At 45.4% G+C, this 20,049-nt stretch overlaps 1 protein-coding gene across 3 annotated transcripts in view; it reads right to left on the reverse strand.

Annotated features, from left to right (window-relative positions):
• The window catches only part of LOC135261414 (sodium bicarbonate cotransporter 3-like), a 40,234-nt gene extending 20,185 nt beyond the window's left edge, over positions 1 to 20,049 (reverse strand). Inside the window, exons 1-7 of one of the 3 annotated variants that reach the window (XM_064347696.1) lie at positions 19,717 to 20,044; positions 9,852 to 9,933; positions 6,345 to 6,488; positions 4,999 to 5,137; positions 3,459 to 3,619; positions 3,039 to 3,227; positions 1,687 to 2,043 (exon numbers count right to left, since the gene is read on the reverse strand). In XM_064347696.1, the coding sequence (XP_064203766.1) occupies positions 1,687 to 2,043; positions 3,039 to 3,227; positions 3,459 to 3,619; positions 4,999 to 5,137; positions 6,345 to 6,488; positions 9,852 to 9,933; positions 19,717 to 19,752 (1,108 nt within the window). In that variant the 5' untranslated portion in view covers positions 19,753 to 20,044. Of the gene's footprint in view, positions 1 to 1,686; positions 2,044 to 3,038; positions 3,228 to 3,458; positions 3,620 to 4,998; positions 5,138 to 6,344; positions 6,489 to 9,851; positions 9,934 to 19,716 lie in introns of all 3 variants that reach the window. The other 2 variants (XM_064347698.1, XM_064347697.1) reach the window with 2 other exon arrangements.

Here is a 20,049-nt window from a genome sequence, read left to right on the forward strand (position 1 = left end):
TTTGGGAGGGGGTGTTGAGTCCAGGAGGAGTAATAAAAAATAATCCAAGGAGATCAACTGGGGAATGTCTCTATCGACTACGGCGTGAGGAATTTACCAACGAGCCACAGAAAGTGTCGCTGGGTGCAAGGAGTACACGTTTCTCATGACTCTGACTGTAAAAACCCTTGGCATGTCCGTGCAGACACATTCCCTGGGTTGTTTTTGTTGGACCACCGAAAGTGCCGTTTAAGAAAGGTCATCGGAGCAGTGCTGCTTATCGTCAGTGAGCGGACCGAGAGGGGCTGGCCTCTGGTTGCTGAGGACCCGCGAGTCGACCACATATAAACACCGCGTATCTGGAGCCTCCTCCCTGTGTTCTCTTGCAGCGCTCGAGAGCAGGATGACGGAGAGGGAGGTCACAGAACTTCAGCAGCTAAAAAAAGACCCATTACCCCCTGCCTCTCACTTTTCCGTCCAAACCAGAGCCTGTGATTCTTTTGACCCCATCCTCCTCTATTAATACATAACAGACAAGAATAAAGAACAAGACCTTAATGTAGGCAGTGCTGTGCAAAGGCATGCTGTGCTTATATTTACCATGCTGTGCGCTGGGCTTTGGGTCTTGTGTGATTTTATTAGCAGGAGGAAAAAATGGACACTTTAAAAAGATGTCAGATGGTGATAGGAAATTACAGACATGTAATTCTTGTCCATGAAAAATATTAAAAGTTTAAAGTGAAAACAACAAAAATGCTAAACTTTGCAAGGCATGTAGTACATGCCTTAAGTTACTGCAATAATTTAAAAGCTTTGCGTGACTGTACAGTGTCTAACAAGCAAACAAGTGGAAGTATGAAGAGATACTGGAAAGAAGAAATATAATCAAAGAAACAGGTTTTGAACCAACCACAGACCTCTATGTGAATGGGAGGCACACAACAAGCCTGGTCAAGTATACATAAATGACAAAGCAAATCCATTCCAATTCCACACAATCTCCATTACACCGAAGAGTCTCAAACTGCAGTGATTGGCAGCAGATATGCACACGCACAGATATGCACACGCACAAAGAGCTCGATGAAGGTTGCTGTTGGAGAGGGCAGAGTGATGTAAGGGGGCGGGGAGAAGTGATGTAAGCGGGCATGGAGAAGTGATGTAAGTGGGCGGGGAGAAGTGATGTAAGCAGGCAGGGAGAAGTGATAAGTGATGTAAGGGGGTGGGGAGAAGTGATATAAGGGGGTAGGGATAAGTGATGTAAGTGGGCGGGGAGAAGTGATGTAAGGGGCGGGGATAAGTGATGTAAGGGGGCGGGAAGAAGTGATGTAAGCGGGCAGGGAGAAGTGATGTAAGTGGGCGGGGAGAAGTGATGTAAGGGGGCGGGGAGAAGTGATGTAAGGGTGGGCGGGGAGAAGTTACGTAAGGGGGCAGGGAGAAGTGATACAAGAAGGTGGGGAGAAGTGATGTGGAGGAATTCACCAGGCAAATGGTTAGTGATGATGGGTTTGTAAACAGCGATGAGGGGGAAGTGAAGAAAGAGGTTAAAAGAGTGATGTGGAGGGGGGGAGAGGGAGAAGGCGGTGGCGGTGGGGAGGACTGCAGGCTCGGTGAGGAGACAGGACTGAGGAAGCGGCCACATGCTGGTTGCTGTCGTGTCTCTGTTCAAGCCGTGACTCACACTGGCAAAGCTACACAGATATTTGCCTTCTGGTGGCAGTGGTAGTGACGAGCAGGCCAGGCCTGCCTCCTCTTCCTCGGTGGGGGGCGGAGACTCGTCGTCCTCGGGCGGGAACACCACCACCTCGGGGATCCCGTCCCCCTGGGCACAGGACACCAGCAGCTGGGGGGTGGGCTTCTGCGACGGGGGCGGGACCAGGGGCGGGGAGCGGCGAGCGCTGGGCGGCGTGCTTTGGGGAGTGGCGAAGGGCGAAGGGAAGGGGGAGGTGCTCGGCAGGAGGTGGCTGAGGAGGACGGAGACCCGCGACTCGCGCCTCTGGAACAGGCTGGAGGTGGAGGAGCCCGGTTTCAGGAGGGAGAGACGGGAAGAGGACAGGCCTTCCCCTGGCAGCCGGAAAAGAGAAGGAGCATGACAGGAGAACCGAGAGAGAGGAAACATACAGCGAGAAAGGGAAAACAGATGATGGGAATACACTGGTGTATTCTTTCCTTGGGACATTAAAAAGCAAAGAAGAGGAAGGAGGAGGTGGTGTATTGCGGGCAGGGATGTGGGGGGTGGTGGTGGGGGCGTGTCTATGGAGTGCAAGTCAGAGGGGTTAAGGCAAAGGACACAGCACTGGACAGGAGGCTGTGTGAAACTTTAATTCTACTGTGTGAGTTAATTCAACTCTGGCAGAGCACATATTACTCTGACTGAGTGCACTGGGCCCCTCATGCACTAATATACTTTGTTAGAGTTAGATTAACACTGGACATTTTATTGTGCAGGGCAGCAGGGTAATAGACCGGTGAGAAGGGGGGTGTGTGCAGGCCAAGGGACTTGCCAATAAATGAATAAACCACCAATCACACGGAAGGAGAGGCGCATACGAAAAGACGGCGATGCTAGGGAGGCATTCGTGCCCAAAAGCAGAAGTTAAGATAGCATCAGCTCAACAGATACAAACCAGTTCAGAACAATACGCCCATTCAGTGATTGCCACTGACACGTCTGTCCAAGCAAGTTCACGATTGAAATTATATCCATTCATGCAGTCCAGCATGCTTCTGGGTATGAGTGTCACATGGTGTGAAACATTTTCTGTCACTTCACCTCTATTTGCCTATACATATAAGTAGGTTCCATTGTAATTTTAAATAAGAAAATGAATTTAACACTATAAGAAACCCAGAACAGGTGGTGTTAATAAGGTTTCCTTCACCACTCACAGACAGTTAATTTACTTAGCACAATACTACCCATGTACAGAGCACAGTAGGCAAGTTCATTACTCAGTTGCCAGGTTGGGAACAACAACCAGAAAACTTCTGCCAATTATCCATGTTCCCAGAGTGTTAGGCTGTGCTGCTTCCCCGTCTGAAAGCGAGCCCCTTCTCACCGTTTTTGTCCAGCAGGTGGGGGTCAGAGTGCTTCTTGCCCATGTCAGCCAGGGAGCGCACGAGCGGGATGCGATTGCTCAGCTTCTTCTCGTTCTGGTGGTGGTGCTTCTTCAAGATGGCCTCCCGCACCTGCTCCCTCAGGGACTCGTCCAGCTGATTGGACGCCACCATGCTGTCCATGATCATGTCTAAAGGCAGGCATATGGGTCAGCGCATATGTACATACCAAACCGCACATACATGCACGGTACTAACACACATGTGCAGCTATACTGTCCATAGTGATGTCTGAAAGGAGGGAGAAGTCTCTCTCTCACACGCACACCCATGTACACGCACACACACACAAACACACACGCACATGCACACACACACAGACACGCGTGCATACACACAGGAACGCAAGCGCACACACTCACCTGCTATGTCCTCAATAGTGTTGGCCCTCATATCCAGCAGCACGGTGCCGTTGAGGATGCAGCTGCGCAGCTCGAACAGGCTGTGCAGGGACAGCGTGGCCACGTAGGGCTTACTCCAGCGCTCCCCGCCGTCCTCCACGTCCTCCTCGAATTTCAGCCACCTGCACGCCCACACAATCCATTAACGGAGCGGCCCCTCTGCTCCGGGAACACTCACAGACTGCACTCAGGGGTACGCCATTCTGCACTACTCAACCCACATTCACCCATTCAGCAGGGACTCTGATTCTTTGTTCAGAGTACAGACCGTACAGGTCCGCAATAGAGCCAACTACAATCCCACCATAAAATTAAATTAACAAAAAATATCATAAAAATATTCAAATGTGTCAAATTTGTTAAAATGCGTCATTAAATGTGTTAAACTATGCTAAGTGTGAAATATGTGTTGAACATGCTTTAATCAGCTGTTGGTCAGACTAGACAGCTAGTCCAGATCACACATTTTTGGTTTTCTATGTTCTTAGATACCATGCTCAGAAGTTATATTAAATTACCTTTTACCTGCCATCATTATGTTTTATTTGTGTCATACGCACATAATTTCCAGTAGATGCATTCTGACTAAGGATTGTGTGATACCTGTGGTGTGATATTGAAGCTGATGAGGATGATAGCGGGTCAATCTGACTCAAACAGTCAGTAATTAAAAGAGAGGGTGGCAGTGTAGCATAATGGTTAGTGCACTGGGTTTGCAAGGTTGATGGCTAGTGGGTTTCAAAGCAATTAACCAGTATTGCTTCTGTAAATATCCAGCTGTTTAAGAACTGCATGTAAAAAGAATGCTAGCAGAATAAGTGTGTGCTAAATGCCTGAAACATAAATGTAACACTGAGTCCATTAATGAACTATTACCAAATTCTAAAAATAAAAGCGCATTTCATCAAAAATGCATTTAGCCTAAAGTGATGCAGTGTGTGAAACTGTCATTATAATGTGCTGAAACACAAAAGGTAATGATGCAATACGTGGATGCAGGCAAAGCAGCCTAACATCTGCCTCCTTCTGAGTCAAGCTAGAGACACACGTGGCTGCAACTGCCTGCTAACACTGCTGCAAAACCCTCAGAAAAGCTTAACAATATCAACCCCATGGTGTACCAGGCCTGACAAAGCCGATTCATTTCACTGTGAATTGCTATCGCCCCTCAGATTGCAGTCCTTCTAGTGACACTCTTATCCAGAGCGACATACCACTTATCCAGAGTTCAACAACATTGCTGAATGGATAAAGCAGAGAAGCGGCAAAGAATTATGTCTTATATGACAATCAGGAAATCTGTTCATAAATAAAACCGAGAAACCCGAAATCAGGAAAAAATGTAGCAGAATTTATAGAGCGCTCCTTTAGATGTAGACGGTGTAGATATATCTCTTTCCAGCCCATGATTAGCACACCCCTCTCCTGTCTCTGCCTATGAAATGTGGCGCAGACCCAGGTCCCGTTCGCTCATTGGCTGACACAGGGGCGGGGCTCTGACCTGGCCGTCTCCTTCCACTCGTATTCCCGGCCTTCGCGGAAGGACAGCTCGTCCAGCTCGGTGAAGAGCTCGTGGGGGACGTGCTCCTCGTCATCATCCTCCGTGCCCAGGATGAACTGCACCCGCTGAGAGGGGGTGTCTGTGGGAGAGGAGGGGGGCGAGTGTCAGGAAACGGGGTGATGTGGGGGGGGTGAGGGAGGGAGGGAGGGACGGTTTCCGACACTCTGTTCAGACGCTGGGCTCCGCGCATTCTTCTGACTCATGCGGCTTTGTGCATCCCTCCGACACCTACGCACATTCTGAGATGGAGTGCTTGGCAATGCCGGCACAACTACCACATCAGTCTGTTCTCCCAAAGAACTGTCTGTGCTTTACTTTACGGCTGCTTTTTATTCAGGTTTGGAGCATGAAGTGTTCAATGTGCAATTTGAAAAGGACCCTGCAGTTGGATGCTTGCTGAGTTAAGTGTCCAAGTAAGTCAGTTAAATGTATGCAACTACCGACGTCCCTGGTATAAATAGTCTGACCACTTCACTGCCTGTGAAGTTAAAATAGAATGTATTTGTGGCTTCTGATAGTTGTTGTTGCTTTTGACGCATTTCGGCTGCAAAGGAGAAACGAGGCTGGAGATTTTTTTTTCCCAAGCAGAAGTCCTGTGATGCGACACCTGTGTTTGCGTGTGAGGGTGCCTAAGCATGGCCCGCGAGCATATGCCGCATTATCGGGGGGGCGGATGACAGGTCGGGATAAAAGCAAGCAGGGAGCACAGAGAGAGATAAAGGCCGAATCTCAGCAAAGCTGACATAATAACAATGAGGAACAAGGGGCAGCCCAGAACATCAGCTTCATCTCCATTTAATCCGGCTTCCCTTCTCCTGCGGGCGTGCGTTCTCATTGGCTAGAACGGCGTGCGTGTGAGAGCGCAAATGTGTGGGACAGGGACAATGCTGCTCAATGACTCATACTCTGCTGCAGAACAACAAAAAGCCAATCCTGTCTCTGCTATCACTCTCGCACACATTTGTCTCCGAGGAGCAGGTTTTCATGAAAAGAAACGCCATCTCGAGCGGCATGAGGCTTAGAGGGAAACCAGGCAGCTGGATGTGTAAATTCACTCTCCGAATACAATTTTCGGGGCTGATCAAATTTCACCCAAAAATAGACAGTATTACGTCACATCCATTTTTTTGTAAATCTGAAATTTAAAAGCCTACCAGAACAACAGCTTTGACTGCCAAAAATAGAAGTACCCCCTTGCTCGGTATGTGGCTGGTATGCGGTATAGGGGTATTGCAGTTCTATACACATATAGAATGTCATTAGGAGTAGGACCGTGCAGTAATTACCCTGTGCAAGAGAGTCTCTGCCATCCTCGCTCTCCTCTTGTGGCTCTTTCCTCTTGCGGTGGTGCTTGTGACCTCGATGGCGATGCTTGTGCCTGCTTTCTTTACCCAGCGGAACATGGACTCCCACGTACACAGCCCTGTGGCCTGTACAGGGGAGAGACACACAGGCCCGGACCTTCAAGGACCAGCTGTTCGTTTTAAAAGACGCATGATTCCCTAATTTATTTTCTCCTTTGGGGAATAGCATTTAGGCCCTGAAATTATAACATATATTTTTTTCATATTGAACAACATATTTTCAAAATCCTAGCTGAGCAATATATGTCACCACATGAGGTACACCGATACCTCTTCAGACAATAAAAAGAGGGTAAAGGAAATAAATGCTTGCAGCAATGTAATAATGTTACTATTACTATTCACTGCTGTACATTTTTATGCATAAACGCAATTCAATAAAAATGCCCTGATGTTTGGATTTTATTTTTCCACACCAAATAAGGTATTGGAATTCCTTTAATTTAATTTGGAAAGTGTCTGAGTATGGAATTCCCAAGGGATGGACAGAGAGATGAAGAAAGTGGATGGAGAAAAATAAGAGGGGGACTAAAAGAGCAAAGATGAAGGGAGAAAGGAATGGCAGGAGAAAACACTTATTTTCTTTTAAGTTTATTAAAAAGAGGAATGTTTAAATAAGGGTCAGCCATATTTGCTTTTCAGTAGTAAATGTCTCAGTAAATGGAGACACAATCCTGCCTTTTGTCATGCCCAATGAAGCTAATTTGAATTGACCTGAATTGAAAGAGGGACTGTGAGAAGGAGGGAGAGAGCGGCTGATAAGAGAAAGATAAAAGAGAGTCAGGGAAGACTTGGGGGAGGAAGAAAGTGCTCAGCTGCTTGACAGTGGGTGATGATGGCAGTACCACCCACTCTCACTGATATGAAATGAGATTAAGTCCTTCACTGAACATGCCCCCCGCTGTAGATTCAAAGCAGTACTCACTGTTCTCCTCAGAAATATTCACTCAGACAAGTGATTTCTTCCACGAAATGCCGAGTCTTCTGTTTAGACTTTGCCATTGCAAAATGTATTTTTGTCGTAACACAGTCTTCGTAGGCATGAGGGCTGAGGGCTGAAGAACACTGAGATTCATGCGCAACGTTTTCAGCATGTGCACTGAAAGTTATGGTTTGTTTACGCAGAAGCAACGCGTGCCCCACAGCCAGTACACTGTTAGAAACATAATTTCATAATCTAAAATGCTTCTCAGTCATCACTATTATAGCTTGTCAGATTACTGGCTGTGTGCTGGGCAGAAGTTATACTGTCCACGTTGAGTCATTGTGGGTCCCACTGGCTATACTGAGGGAATGCTTGGCCAGTACAGGTCATTGAATAGGTGAGCTCGTTTTGCTGCAGAGAATCTAAACAAACCGGAGATAACAACACTATTTTTACATAATACTTTCGGCATGTATGCAATGCCGAAACAGATAACAGTGATCATTGTTGAAACAATATCTTAGACATTGGGTAGCATTGCTTTGTGCGGGCTAAGATAGCCAATATTGTTTCATATAACTTGGCGCAATTTGAAATCAATACATTTAATGGCAGGTCTAGATTTGAATGAATGACTTATATAGACAGTGCTTTGGGTGAGTAAGTTCTTGTACATTGAAAACCTGTTTTTCATCAGATATTACATTCATACCACCGATTCGATATGATTGTATCACAGGTGCGGAATAACTGCAACAGTAAATGAAAACACCTACAATGTGCATAGCCTATGCAGGTGTTTTCTTTGTATACTGATGTTAGTCAAGGGAACACATTTCCAATGATAATGTGAGAATAGCCACATACTGAGATTACGAAACATGGGGCTTTATTTATGAAAAGGAACTTTGTAACTTACCATGAAGTGAGTTGTGGTAACATCCAAATCGATTAGGAAAGCTGCTTTTGTTTGTTTCTTAACATCCAGTTAAGCTTTTACAAAGCAAATAGCCTACCATACAGACCAATCTGGTGTGTGCTAATTATAAATGCCTGCTCTTTACCATTCATCATTTGGAACATCCTGAACACAGCAAGCAAATTAGCTGAACACATTGACATTAAACACTGAACTAACTTTAAGAAGTCAAACACATCGGTGAGTACAATTAATTTATTCAATAAATATTAAACACCATTTAAAATGCCTAAGGACACTACATGTAGATGTTTTTCAACACCATCTAGTGTCCCTAATATCGTAAGCTGAAGCCCTCTTCTTGACCCCCTGTGCACCAGCCCTCTCGTTTTCCCTTGAAATGGCATTCTGTGAACTCACAACAGCAAACAGGCATGTTGTTTGTGATAGCAACTCAGGCGGCATAACTGCAGCAGCTGTCACATTCATACAGACAGGGACCTCATATTCTTTTTGTCACCTAGCATCCAATTCCTCCTAGAATACACTCTGAAAAACATGCCAACTTTTCTAGGACAGATAACTTCTTTAATGAGGTAAGATGGTGATCTATTGCCAATAAAAATAAAGCCTTATAACCGAAATTTACTTCTGGAACAGTTTTTTACTTAGCTTGCTGAAAGTATTTCCTGCAAAGGTAATCACGCTGCTCTGTTCATTGGGGAGGAGGCAAAGGACTGGATTGCACAAACAAACCTGAAATGTCTATGGTAGCCTCATTGTACATTTATCCAAAATTACATTTATGGCGGCACTCCCCTACGTTTGCAAAAGGACATGACTCCTTCATCTTTAGGAACAGGTACCTGTTAGAGAAGGTCACAGATGGTGACTTGAGAGATGGTTGGCTATTGGGTACAGAATTATACTACTTGAAATATTAGAACTCTCTTCTGATGTTTTTACTAATGAGACGTGTTAACATTGCCAACATTGTAAGGTGACAGTGCCTATCCACTGCATCCATGGATCCTGCTACCTGTCCAAAACCCAACTTCACCAGACATGGAATGGCACAACAATGTTGCTCTCCTGGAAAAATGTATCTTAAATACGACGGTGCATTGAAATGAACTTGCTGTGGCTGTGCTCGTTTACATAACCAGTCTTAGTAAATACCTCGCTAAATTGAAAACATGTAGCAATGCAGTATTTTGCAGCCCTAGCGGCAATTTGCGGCATGCTTAGTAAATATGGCTTTAAGTGTTCAACTCATATAAGTGAATAAATGACATAAGTGGTGCAACATAGATCACACCAATATGTCCTGGAGGCTGTGCACATTTTCGTTTTAGAGTATTTATTTTTGTTGATAATGAACAATATATACAACCTGCTCTTTTTCTTTCAGACACACCTAAAGTTTAGGGTCTCATCAGGACCAGATTGAGGCTGCTTATGATTATGTGTCTAGACTTTTTTCCCCACAGTGGGTGACAGTTGTAGAAAAAAGGCCAATGCCACTTGATTCCCTCTCCCGAATGTCAGCCATCTTAAGGAAGAGTGGATGAGAGTATTCACTTACTTTCTAGTTCTTCTTTCTCAAAGTTTGTGTTGCTTGTGGAGCTGGTCTTCCCATGATCAACAACTGCCTCATCATCTTGTCCCTAGAAAGGAAGGGAAAAAAGATCAATAACTTGCGATGGGCTGTTTCTGACGAGCGGCCACACAGACGCAACGTGCATGGCGTACGCTGCCTGCGCAGTGCATTAGCACACAGGCAACGGTGATGACAGATCACACAAAGTTAACAGCCACAGCACAACTAAGGCACAGACACTGGAGCCATTAACACCAGCATCCTAGTATACACACAGATGGACAGGTTCACACACACATGTTGTGCCAAGTTCATTAAAATGACAGAGGCTGTCTGCCTTAGATGTTATATAACAACAGGTGTGCTGGAGGACGATACACACCTTGACAATCACAGGCGTAAATAATTCATCAGCACCAGTCATTCTCTCGCAGGCATAACCATGATGACATTAATAGACCTGAACATTCAAAAGAAGGCATAGGGGAGGTAGGCTATTAAATAGCACCCAGTACAACAGGCAAGGGTGCTGAGCTCCTGAGGAGTTGAATCCCTGGGTAAATACTTATTGCGGTTTCTATCATAATAAGGGGTGCAATACGCATATGAGCTATCAAATATACTACATCAGGAAGTTGCATGCATTTGTAGGGATATAGATTTAAATCATTTGGTTTGTTCAACTGAAATACTGGTAAGTGCACAACCCCTGAAGTTAAATGTGTAAACTGAACCACCAGTCTTTCACTGATGTGAAGATGTAAATTCTGCCCTAAACATAAAACAGAAGCTATTGTTTCCCATACCAAAGTATACCCTTTGTCATTTTGTTTTTTTACATAATACCAGATGCCTTATCGAAGAGTAGTTTATTTTTATCCTGTAGAATGTTTAAAGGCCCTCTCTGGATATCTGCCAGTTTAGGGATGCATGCTCATTTCTGTTGTTTGAACTGGTTGGAAAAACAGTATGAGAAATGCCCATGCAAGGCCATAACCTTCACTGTGAGCTGTGGAGATATGAATTGTTTTCAAACAGGCCTGGCGGCCAGAACAAATAAAGTATATCACTTACTGCTGGGCTGAGTGGATCTATATCACTCCACACTAGGCTGACAGAATCTGAATGTTACTATAATGATTTGGCAGAGATGGCCTATATTTCACAACTCTAGTGCTGCTATCATACCCATGCCAGTCTGTGGTCAATACTGATTCCACACAGAGGTTTAGATATGGATAGTCTGGACATGGCAAATGTGATAACAACACAATGGCCTAATACTGAATAGAAAGGAACCTGAGATGGAACTAACGGTGTCAAGTGTCAACTTCAAGTGAACCTGAGCTCCTAGCTATGCTAACGTGTCTGTCACAGCTTTCTTATGACATCTTACACAACTTTGTCAACATTATTTCCTCTCCATGACACACAAATAAGTGCAGAGAAAAAGACATGCATGAGTAAGTGCACACACATACTTATATGCACAGGCATGCACAAGTATTCACCTGTACACACAAACACACATACATGAGAACATAAACAATCTCTCTCACTCTCTCTCTCTCTTTCTCTTATACACACACACACACATGCACGCACACAAACACACATCCATGCTGTCAGAGCATGGCAGGATAAGAATGAGGACTGAATTGACTGAGGAATGAAGGACAAATAAAGGGAGGTGAAGGAGAAGCCTTTTGTGAAAATACAGCAATGCTCTTATGCAAGAACAGCCATTTGTGTTTATAACTATACTTTAGTATCGGAGGTCTGTTGAATACTCAGGGTAGCTCCTTCTACCTACTGTTAATTTAGCCTTTTCAGTGCATGTTCTGCCATGTTGGGGTTTGCTATGGCTGCATTAAAGTACAACTCCTACAATGTGTATACAACATGGACAGGACACTGGAAAGGTCTGTAAACACTGTCTTCACCACTGCAGACTACCTCAGATAAGTATGTAATCTAGTGACATGAGGAACTGCATTATCTTACTACCCGATACACATTTCTACACTGAAGCATCCAGAAGTTTACGCAGTTTTACAGAAGTAGGAAGGATGACCTTATAGCTACAGTGATCTCCAATTAGAGCCTCTGAAGCTGAGAAATGTCTGGTAGATTAGCACGCTTATTTCGGTACCCCTGTATTTACTATGACACCATGAGCTGCCTATTAATACATTTTTAATAAGCAGCATGCATGAAAATGAAAAGAATGATACAGCGATCACTTCAAAACAGTAGGGCTGCCTTCTGCTGAAGACAAAAAACTAATAATTAAATTATCAAAACAGTTAAAATATGTCTGCTGTAGAAATACATCACCAAACAACAATGATTTTTGGGCAGCCTAAATATATTTAGGACCCAGATATCTGACAAAGCTAGCTGACAGTTGGTAAAACAGTCAGCTAGCTTTGTCAGATATCTAGTTTTTAGATTATTGCCTTTGAGAGAGAGAAAGTATAATATGATATGGCAAACCGTAGGAAGGTTGCCTGTTTCCTCTCTATCTGTCTTCTCTCCCCCCCCACAGGCATGGAAAGGAAATAGTCTTGGGGCAGTTAGAGCCACGCTGAGGATCTTGAAAGTGTTTTCTCTCCTTTGAAAATTTTATTACTTTATTACCTTTTTGGAGGAAACACAGAATGCAATCTGTGACATTTAATTGAAATCATTAATTGAAAGAGTTAATGTCCCTATAAATAATTATAGGCCTACAGTAGGAATCAACAGTTTTAGAAGCAGTTCCACATTGGAAACCAATGTGATGCAATTTGGTTTTGTTACAAATATTGTCTGTGAGGTTAGAGGTTACTACTGGCTGGATTTAACAGTTATTTGTCAACAAATATCACCTATGTTGTGAGAAGCAAAAGTATTCAATAGTTCATCTGTATTACCTCCTAACATATTCATGCTTGGTCTTGTTAGAGGCTAAAACCATTCATCTTTTGATGATAATATCATTGTGCTTAGCCGTGCTTCCAGCAACATACATTTATCATGTTTCAGATAAGGCAATCCTTGTCTGACCTCTCTCCCATACCTCCACCCTTCCACACCTCACCCAATCAGTGCAATCATGCTCTTCTGATCATTCATCAAGTATGCATGAGCCAGGAAAAGAGGGGGAGTTCCCTCTCCCCTTGCAACTACATAAAATGTGGGCCTTTTTTGTCTTTTAGTCAACTATTTTTGGCTGTTTTTCATCAGCCAGGTAACATCTGTCAGGGTGGACATTTTGGGTTGATTTCTGTTGTTGGCATCTGGGGAATCTGAACCTTGCATCTGGACCTGATGTTTTCTTGGTGTTTGGTGCATGTTTGATGTTTCTGTCTTAAAGTTTATCTAGAATTTTTTACATTGTCATCCTTGGCTTTTTGGAATATTTGCTGTCTTTTGGTTTTTGAAGCCTGGTCTTGGTTTTATTGGGACTATTTAGGAGACTGCCACATTGTCATAGCTTCCCGTTGTGTTGGCTTCTGACGTTCTCAGGACTCGAAACCGCAGACAGTCACAGGAGAGCTGGCCTCTGGGGATATCTTGTACTACAGCAGTTATTTTGGCTCCTGGTGAGGTATTGTGCTGGATTAGGACAAGGCTAAATTTAAGTGCTCTGTTAAAGTTGCCTCCCACAGTAGAATACCTTCCAGTGACAGTGAGTTCCACAGGTCGGCCTGCTCTTTAATTAATGTGACTGAATTAAAATTCGGCTGGCTCCAGGCCTCAGCTGACCCCGCAGACTAAAAGCATCCCAATCTGGCCAAAGTTCAGCAGTTATGGAAACAATCTCTAGATGAGAGCCGGTTCCAAGATTCATAAGTCAGAAACAACTTAAACAACCAAAAATATGCAGGTTACAAAGAATAGAAAGTTCCGGAGGTCTGCAGGTAAGAGAAGTAACAAATGGAGGAAGAAAGTTTCAAGTGCTCTTTTAGTATGAAAAATGTTTTCAACAGTCAGTGAAAGACCAGGGTTCTAGAGCAGTTTGTGAGAGAGAAGTTGCAGAGAACTTTCATCCTTTTGCACTGGTATTTTTTTGAGCCAAGCCGTATTCCACGGCTGGTAGACACGGCTCAAATTGTTTTGCATGATACTGGCTTCGCCGCTAGCAGTCCCTGGCATACCACATACTGTCATGTCAACACTGCAGTGCCTTTTGCGTACCCCCGTTTTAAAAAATGAATTTAAAATTAATGACATGCTATGACAAGGAGCTGCTTTTATTTCTGATGCTGGGGTTGTTTTTTTCTTTCAAAAAGAAGCATACAGTACATTTGGCCACACAGACATGCAGCATTGATGGATCTAGGCTGTGTGGGCACCATTATACTTAAAAGACAAAAAACATTGGTTTTACTGCAATGAAATGTTTAGCAATATTCACATTGTGTAGCTTAAAGTAAATAGGCTAAATATAACTAACTCATGGAATAAATTATCAGTTCAAGATCAAACCAGTATAAATATAGGCATTAAAAAAATACCTGATTTTTATAATAGGTAAGGGGTATATGTTTCCTTGTCTCATTTTTTCATGGTGCCATTAGCTTAACTTTGTTTTATGTGTTTATTTGTTGATTGTGTTGCCTGCATTTGTCTGTTCCATGGTTTACTGGTATGTCCTTGTGACAAAATTCAGAAGCAAGTGCTGCTGGTGTACTTGCTAGCTCCAAAAACTATTGCAGTCAAGTCAACACCAGAAATGAAATCAGGCCATTTGTGAATCAGGACTTGCCAGCTCTGACAACATTTGAGCAAATACAAAACCTTCGGAATGGAAAACTGTGTGTGAGAGAAAAATGATCCAATGGCACAGTTTGTGAGAGATAACAGTCTTAGAGCACGTTCAGCTGAAAAGAGGTTCTAAAGCACCTTCAGTGAGAGAACGCTTCTAGAGCACAGTCAGCGTGAGGCACAGGTTCCACTTAATTTTAGTGTGAGGGCGATCTCAGAAACAGCCTGTGTGAGAGAATGGTCATAGAACTCGACCAGTGACAGGAGCAGATTCTGGAACATGGTATGAGGCAGAAGAGTTCCACAGCTCCACCACTTTAAGAGTCCAGTTTCAGAGCTCTGCAGGTGATATAGAAAGGCTCTAAAGCCCTGCCAATGACACTGCCAAAGGAAAGTGCAATGCTGCAAGGGGATCACTCCATCTCTTGCTTGCTTATAAAAGCCTTTTATTCATTAAGTGAAAGAACCCATCTCACCCCACCCTCTGCGCAGCCCTGCATACACAGAAAATTCATGTTCCATTCTATTGTGAAGCAGAACCATTTTAGCGGAACAGAGCTCTTCATTTTGTTCGGTGAAAGTCACTGCTGTACTTTGCTGTTTGTTGTTTGAAAACTGAGGTAATGCAATGTGCTCTATGCAGCTGTTTAGGAACAATAAAATACTGCATTTCACCCAGAAGCAGCGGTGTTGTAGTCAGGCTCTTACACAGAGGAAAGCTTGAAGGCTGAGTGGGCACTAACGTAGGAGAAATTGTAGACCCTTCCCTACCTGAGACCTACCAAGACCTTTGGACATTCAACACCGTGCTCTTTATCAGTGAAGCATGCTAACTAGTTTGTAGCTGTCAACCCCAGATTGTGTTATACTGCAAAATGCAGCAAGGGTTTATAGCATTTCTGCAACATTTAGTAACTGTCTGAGGTTGTGCAACTTGTGTGTGAGTTTGTCTGAGTGTGCATTGGTGCGTTTGGGTAAATATATTTGTGTATCTGTGTGAATGTGTGTGTGAGTGATACAGATACACTGAGAGAGAGAGAGAGAGAGAGAGAAAGAGAGAAAGAGAAGGGTACATCAGTCTCAGTATAAGGTCCAATACTATTCTCCTTCCAGGCGTGAGAGCTGCCATTCTAATGCAGACTACAATGCCACTTACTCAGACAGCTCCTTCAGGAGCGCTGCCTCTGAGTCGAAAGGCGTGAGAACATTCCAGAATAATCCACAGGACCAGAGAGAAATGCAGCGCCGCCTCTCTGGCCACGTGACCTCTGCCTCTACGACTCCAATTATCTCCGTTTCCCCTGGCCAGACTAACAGTTAACAGACCTGTCTCTGCCTAGAGACACAAAAGTTACTCAGCCGAGACCTGTGACGTAGGATTACTTTAACTGTCCAAACATGGATAAATCAGCGTCCTTTGCTTCCCTTACTATACTCCAACTCAGGAAGGAAGGATTTGACCTCTTCAAAGGAATTCATATTGACTGATGTCCCAGTCATTATGAAACCACAGCTCTTTGCATCGTGCGTAAGCGACATGCTAACATTGCAGCGGAACGTGGCACATATCCAACATTAACCCAGCTGGCAGACTGGAGATCCAGGAACTCATAATAACTATCCAGTAATACGTCTGAGATTGCTAGAGGTTGCGTGTTGCCTTCTGATCAATTCCGTGAAATTAAACTGACACTTTTTTAATCCTCACAGTGCCTCTTCTTTAAAATGATATCTGTAGGATGGTGCCCTTTATGTAAAGAATGAGCAGATTTACATGATAATGAGCCCAAATGAAAAGGTTAGCTAAAAATAGCTGTAATAACAGAAGTGTGAGGAAACCGAGAGATGGAAGAGCCTCCATTATAAATGGAGTTTGAGAAATGGGACAGAGTGGGATGAAGGAAGCAGAAGAGCACGCTGAATGCAGAAGCCAGGAAGAGATCCGTTCAAATCCGTTTTCCTCGCTGGAGAACCTCCAGGACATCAGAGGAACTTTCCACTGCCGGAGATAAAAGCCCGGAATAAAGCTCTTCTTTGAATTTATTATTCCACAGCGTGCCCCACAATGTTCAGCAGAGGAGCTGAACTTATACTCCCTGTTCACGACCACGCGCGTGCGCGTGTGTGTGTGTGTGTGTGTGTGTGTGTGCACGTGTGATTATGTGCATATAGTATAACGTGTGGCTGAGTATTTATGCGAATATTAGGAGCAAACGCGGCATTGCAAGTACTTGCTCGCGCCTACGACTGTACATGTGATTATGTGTGCATAGCATATAGCCTGCAGCTTGTTTTTGTGTTTGTGCGTGTGTGTGTGTTGTGTGGTGGTGTGTGTGTGGGGTGGTCGTGTGTGCGTGTGTGTGTGTGTGTGTGTGGTGTGGGTGTGTACGATTGTTTGTACATAGGCATTGAGACTCTAATGCTTGCAAACCAGGTACAGACCAGGTAAACATTAGCATTTCTAAATGCATCCAGATCACCCAGATGGGCCTGATACTATCCAGCAGCACAGGCAATGAATCTTCCCCTACAGAGACAACAACAAGGAAGAGGCTGCAGTCTACAGTCTCCTCACAACAACAAGGACCCGGTATTGCGAGAAAATCCACTGTATTTCATGAGTCATGTTACATTACTGAAGGTTATTCACTGACGGGGACTGACTAGCTAGCAGAAGGCAGTCTGAAGCAGTCCATGTCACGAGAAAGTGGATTTTAAGTGGTGTAATCCCATGCGTGATAACGGAAGCAATGCTGTCTCTTTGTGCCCAGAGATGATCGATGATTGCCTGGCATAAAAAAACAGATACGTCTCTAATGCATTGCGTAGGCTGCAGTAACTCTGCCAATTCAAAATTTTCATTTGATTCAAACCTGGAGGTGAATTTCATTCTAAAGGCTCCTGGCAACCTAAAAATGAATGCTTAACATTTCACTGTGGCTAAAATGGTGAGATTCTCATTTCCGTGTCCTATCAACCCACAAAGGACAAGAGTGAATAATTAATGCACCTTTAATCCAGGCGACAGGGCTATGATGTTGTCTTAGACAGCAACAATGCACTTGAACTTTAAAGGCGCAAACATCAAAGCAAAGCGGCAAAGTGTGTGGACGTGTGAGTCTGTGTATTACTGCGTGATTGTGTGAATGAGTGTTTGAACCTTTGTATTCTCATGTGAGAGAGTGTGTATGAATGATGGACGTGTGTGTGCGTGTGTGTGTGCCTGTGTGTGTGTGTGTGTGCACGTGTGCGTATATGATTAAGTGCATGTATAAGTATTCATATAGCTGAGAGTGTGTGCTTGAGTTCTATGTGTGTTAAATGTATGTGCATAAATGAGTGTGGGTGTGTATGGTTGACGGTGTGTGTGTGTGTAAATGTGTGTGGGCGTCCGTCCCCATAGTTTTCTACCTGAGCCAGCTTTAATTATTCACATAGTTATTTGAATGAGCATGCTGTGCTGAGAAGGCTGCTACTACTCCTCCATCCTTTCCTTAAACAGCACTGGCCACTGTGGACTGTCAGTCTGTGAGTCATAAGGGAATATGTGATGCTCCTCTCTCACCATTTTATTCCATCTCTTCTGAGCTTTGGATTGTCTTAAATAACTGAGACCAGCACTGTTTAAAAAAAAATCATAATGTAACAATCAATGATTCCCTCTGTTCCAGCCTACAGATTGTGAAATATAGTGCAGCGTACATGGTTTCAAACAAATCACAAGCTAATATAAAAGAACAGAAACAGTTTGTAGTCAGTGGCAACATTTGCAGCGACAATGGAAAACCTTGCTTGGAGGAAGAGCGTGCTGTGTTATTTACGGGATACCAGCCAGTCATGCCCTAAATCTCAGCTGTGATTTACGAAGGCACAGCCACAAATACGGAGCCACTACACCTGCTTCAGAGAGCTGACTCACAACGTCTGAAACAAGATCAAGAAGAAACATCTCCCTCCAAAACAGCCTCCCTTCCTCACACAGCCCAGCTATGAGCTATTGCTCTGCTGGGCGCTAATTCGCATAATCATTAATGAGTAAAGTCAACTCCACTAATGCATTTAATCATCTCTCAGCAATGAGCTACGAGATCGCATCGTCTCCCGTGAATGTAATACAGGGAGACACGGGAAGACGCACGTCGGAGCGCTCGCAGCAGCGTCCGTTCGGCGACGCACGGCGAATGCAGCGCGTCACAAACGCTAACGCCGATGAGCCGATGAACGGAGCGACGACCAGCGACGGACCCCTGCTTAAAGCCCTCAGTAGAGAGCGGGACCCTGCGTCTGAGGCCTCGGCCCCGGGGCACACAGATAAAGGCAGCGCTGATATGACATTGGTGTCCTCTGCCTTGTGATTCACGCTGCAGGCAGGCGCGTGCCTGTGAAAAGCCTGGGAGAATTCGGAGGCAGGCTCCCCGCCTCCCGCTCAGGCTGCCGATGCAGGGCCCCGTTCCAGCCCCACGGGGTATCGGCGAGGAGTCACGTACCCCTCTTCTGGGAACCCGTCCCTGGGGTTTAACGCACGGCCCAGAATCCGAAGGCAAAGCCTGTCACGCGTCCAATCACTGCTGAGCAACAGGAACACACACACAGACCCGCACATATGCGCACGCGCACGCGCACACGCTCACTCGAGCACGCGCTGCGCACACTCTCCCCCCCCCCCCCCCCCCTTTCTGGGTCCCGCTCTTTTTTTCTCGACCTTTCTTCGTCCCTCAATTCCCGCCCTCCTCCATCTCCTTATTTCCCCTCTGTCCTTGTCCTCTACTCCTACCCTCCCTCCCTCCCTCTCTTCCTCCTTCATTACCATTCTGCCCACATATCCCGGTTCTGCTTCAGCCTATTCCTCCTGTCCCGCGCTCTCTCTCCCTCCATCCGCGGCAGCCTCGTCCGCCCGTCCCCTCTTCCTCTCTCTCCCCCCATTTTCCCGGGGGCCGGCGGAGAGCCGCGGCGCCGCCGCCGATAAGAGCACTTCAGACCCAGCCCGCCTCCGCACTCCTTCTCCCTCCGCGGATGCCCCGAAAACAAACGGCTCGGCAGCCTGGGAGAGGAGCAGAGAGAGACGGAGAGGCTCACGCGCGATCGCGGGGACCCTTACCCTCAGCACATGCTCCCCTTCGCCGGCACCCTCCATAGCAACTGGCGACGAGCGGCGGCGGGAGACGACGCCTTCTCCCTGTCACTCCCGTGTGCGCCTCCCCCGTCCGGGCGCTCCGATCGGCGGTAGGAGTGGTCAGGTGCGCGGCGGGCTCTCCCACGGTGCCGTGCTGCAGCTGCCTCCGCCGAACGCACTCTGTTTATACAGACAGAGCGCTGCCTGCATCAGACCTGCTCCGGTCACCGGCTGCTTAAGCGACAACCAATCCCAGCCACTGTGAATATTTCATCCTCCCAGCCAATAGCACACGCGCCCACAGCCCCTCTCATGCAT

This window comes from Anguilla rostrata, chromosome 8, assembly GCF_018555375.3.
Source record: "Anguilla rostrata isolate EN2019 chromosome 8, ASM1855537v3, whole genome shotgun sequence".
NCBI classification, from domain to species: domain Eukaryota; kingdom Metazoa; phylum Chordata; class Actinopteri; order Anguilliformes; family Anguillidae; genus Anguilla; species Anguilla rostrata.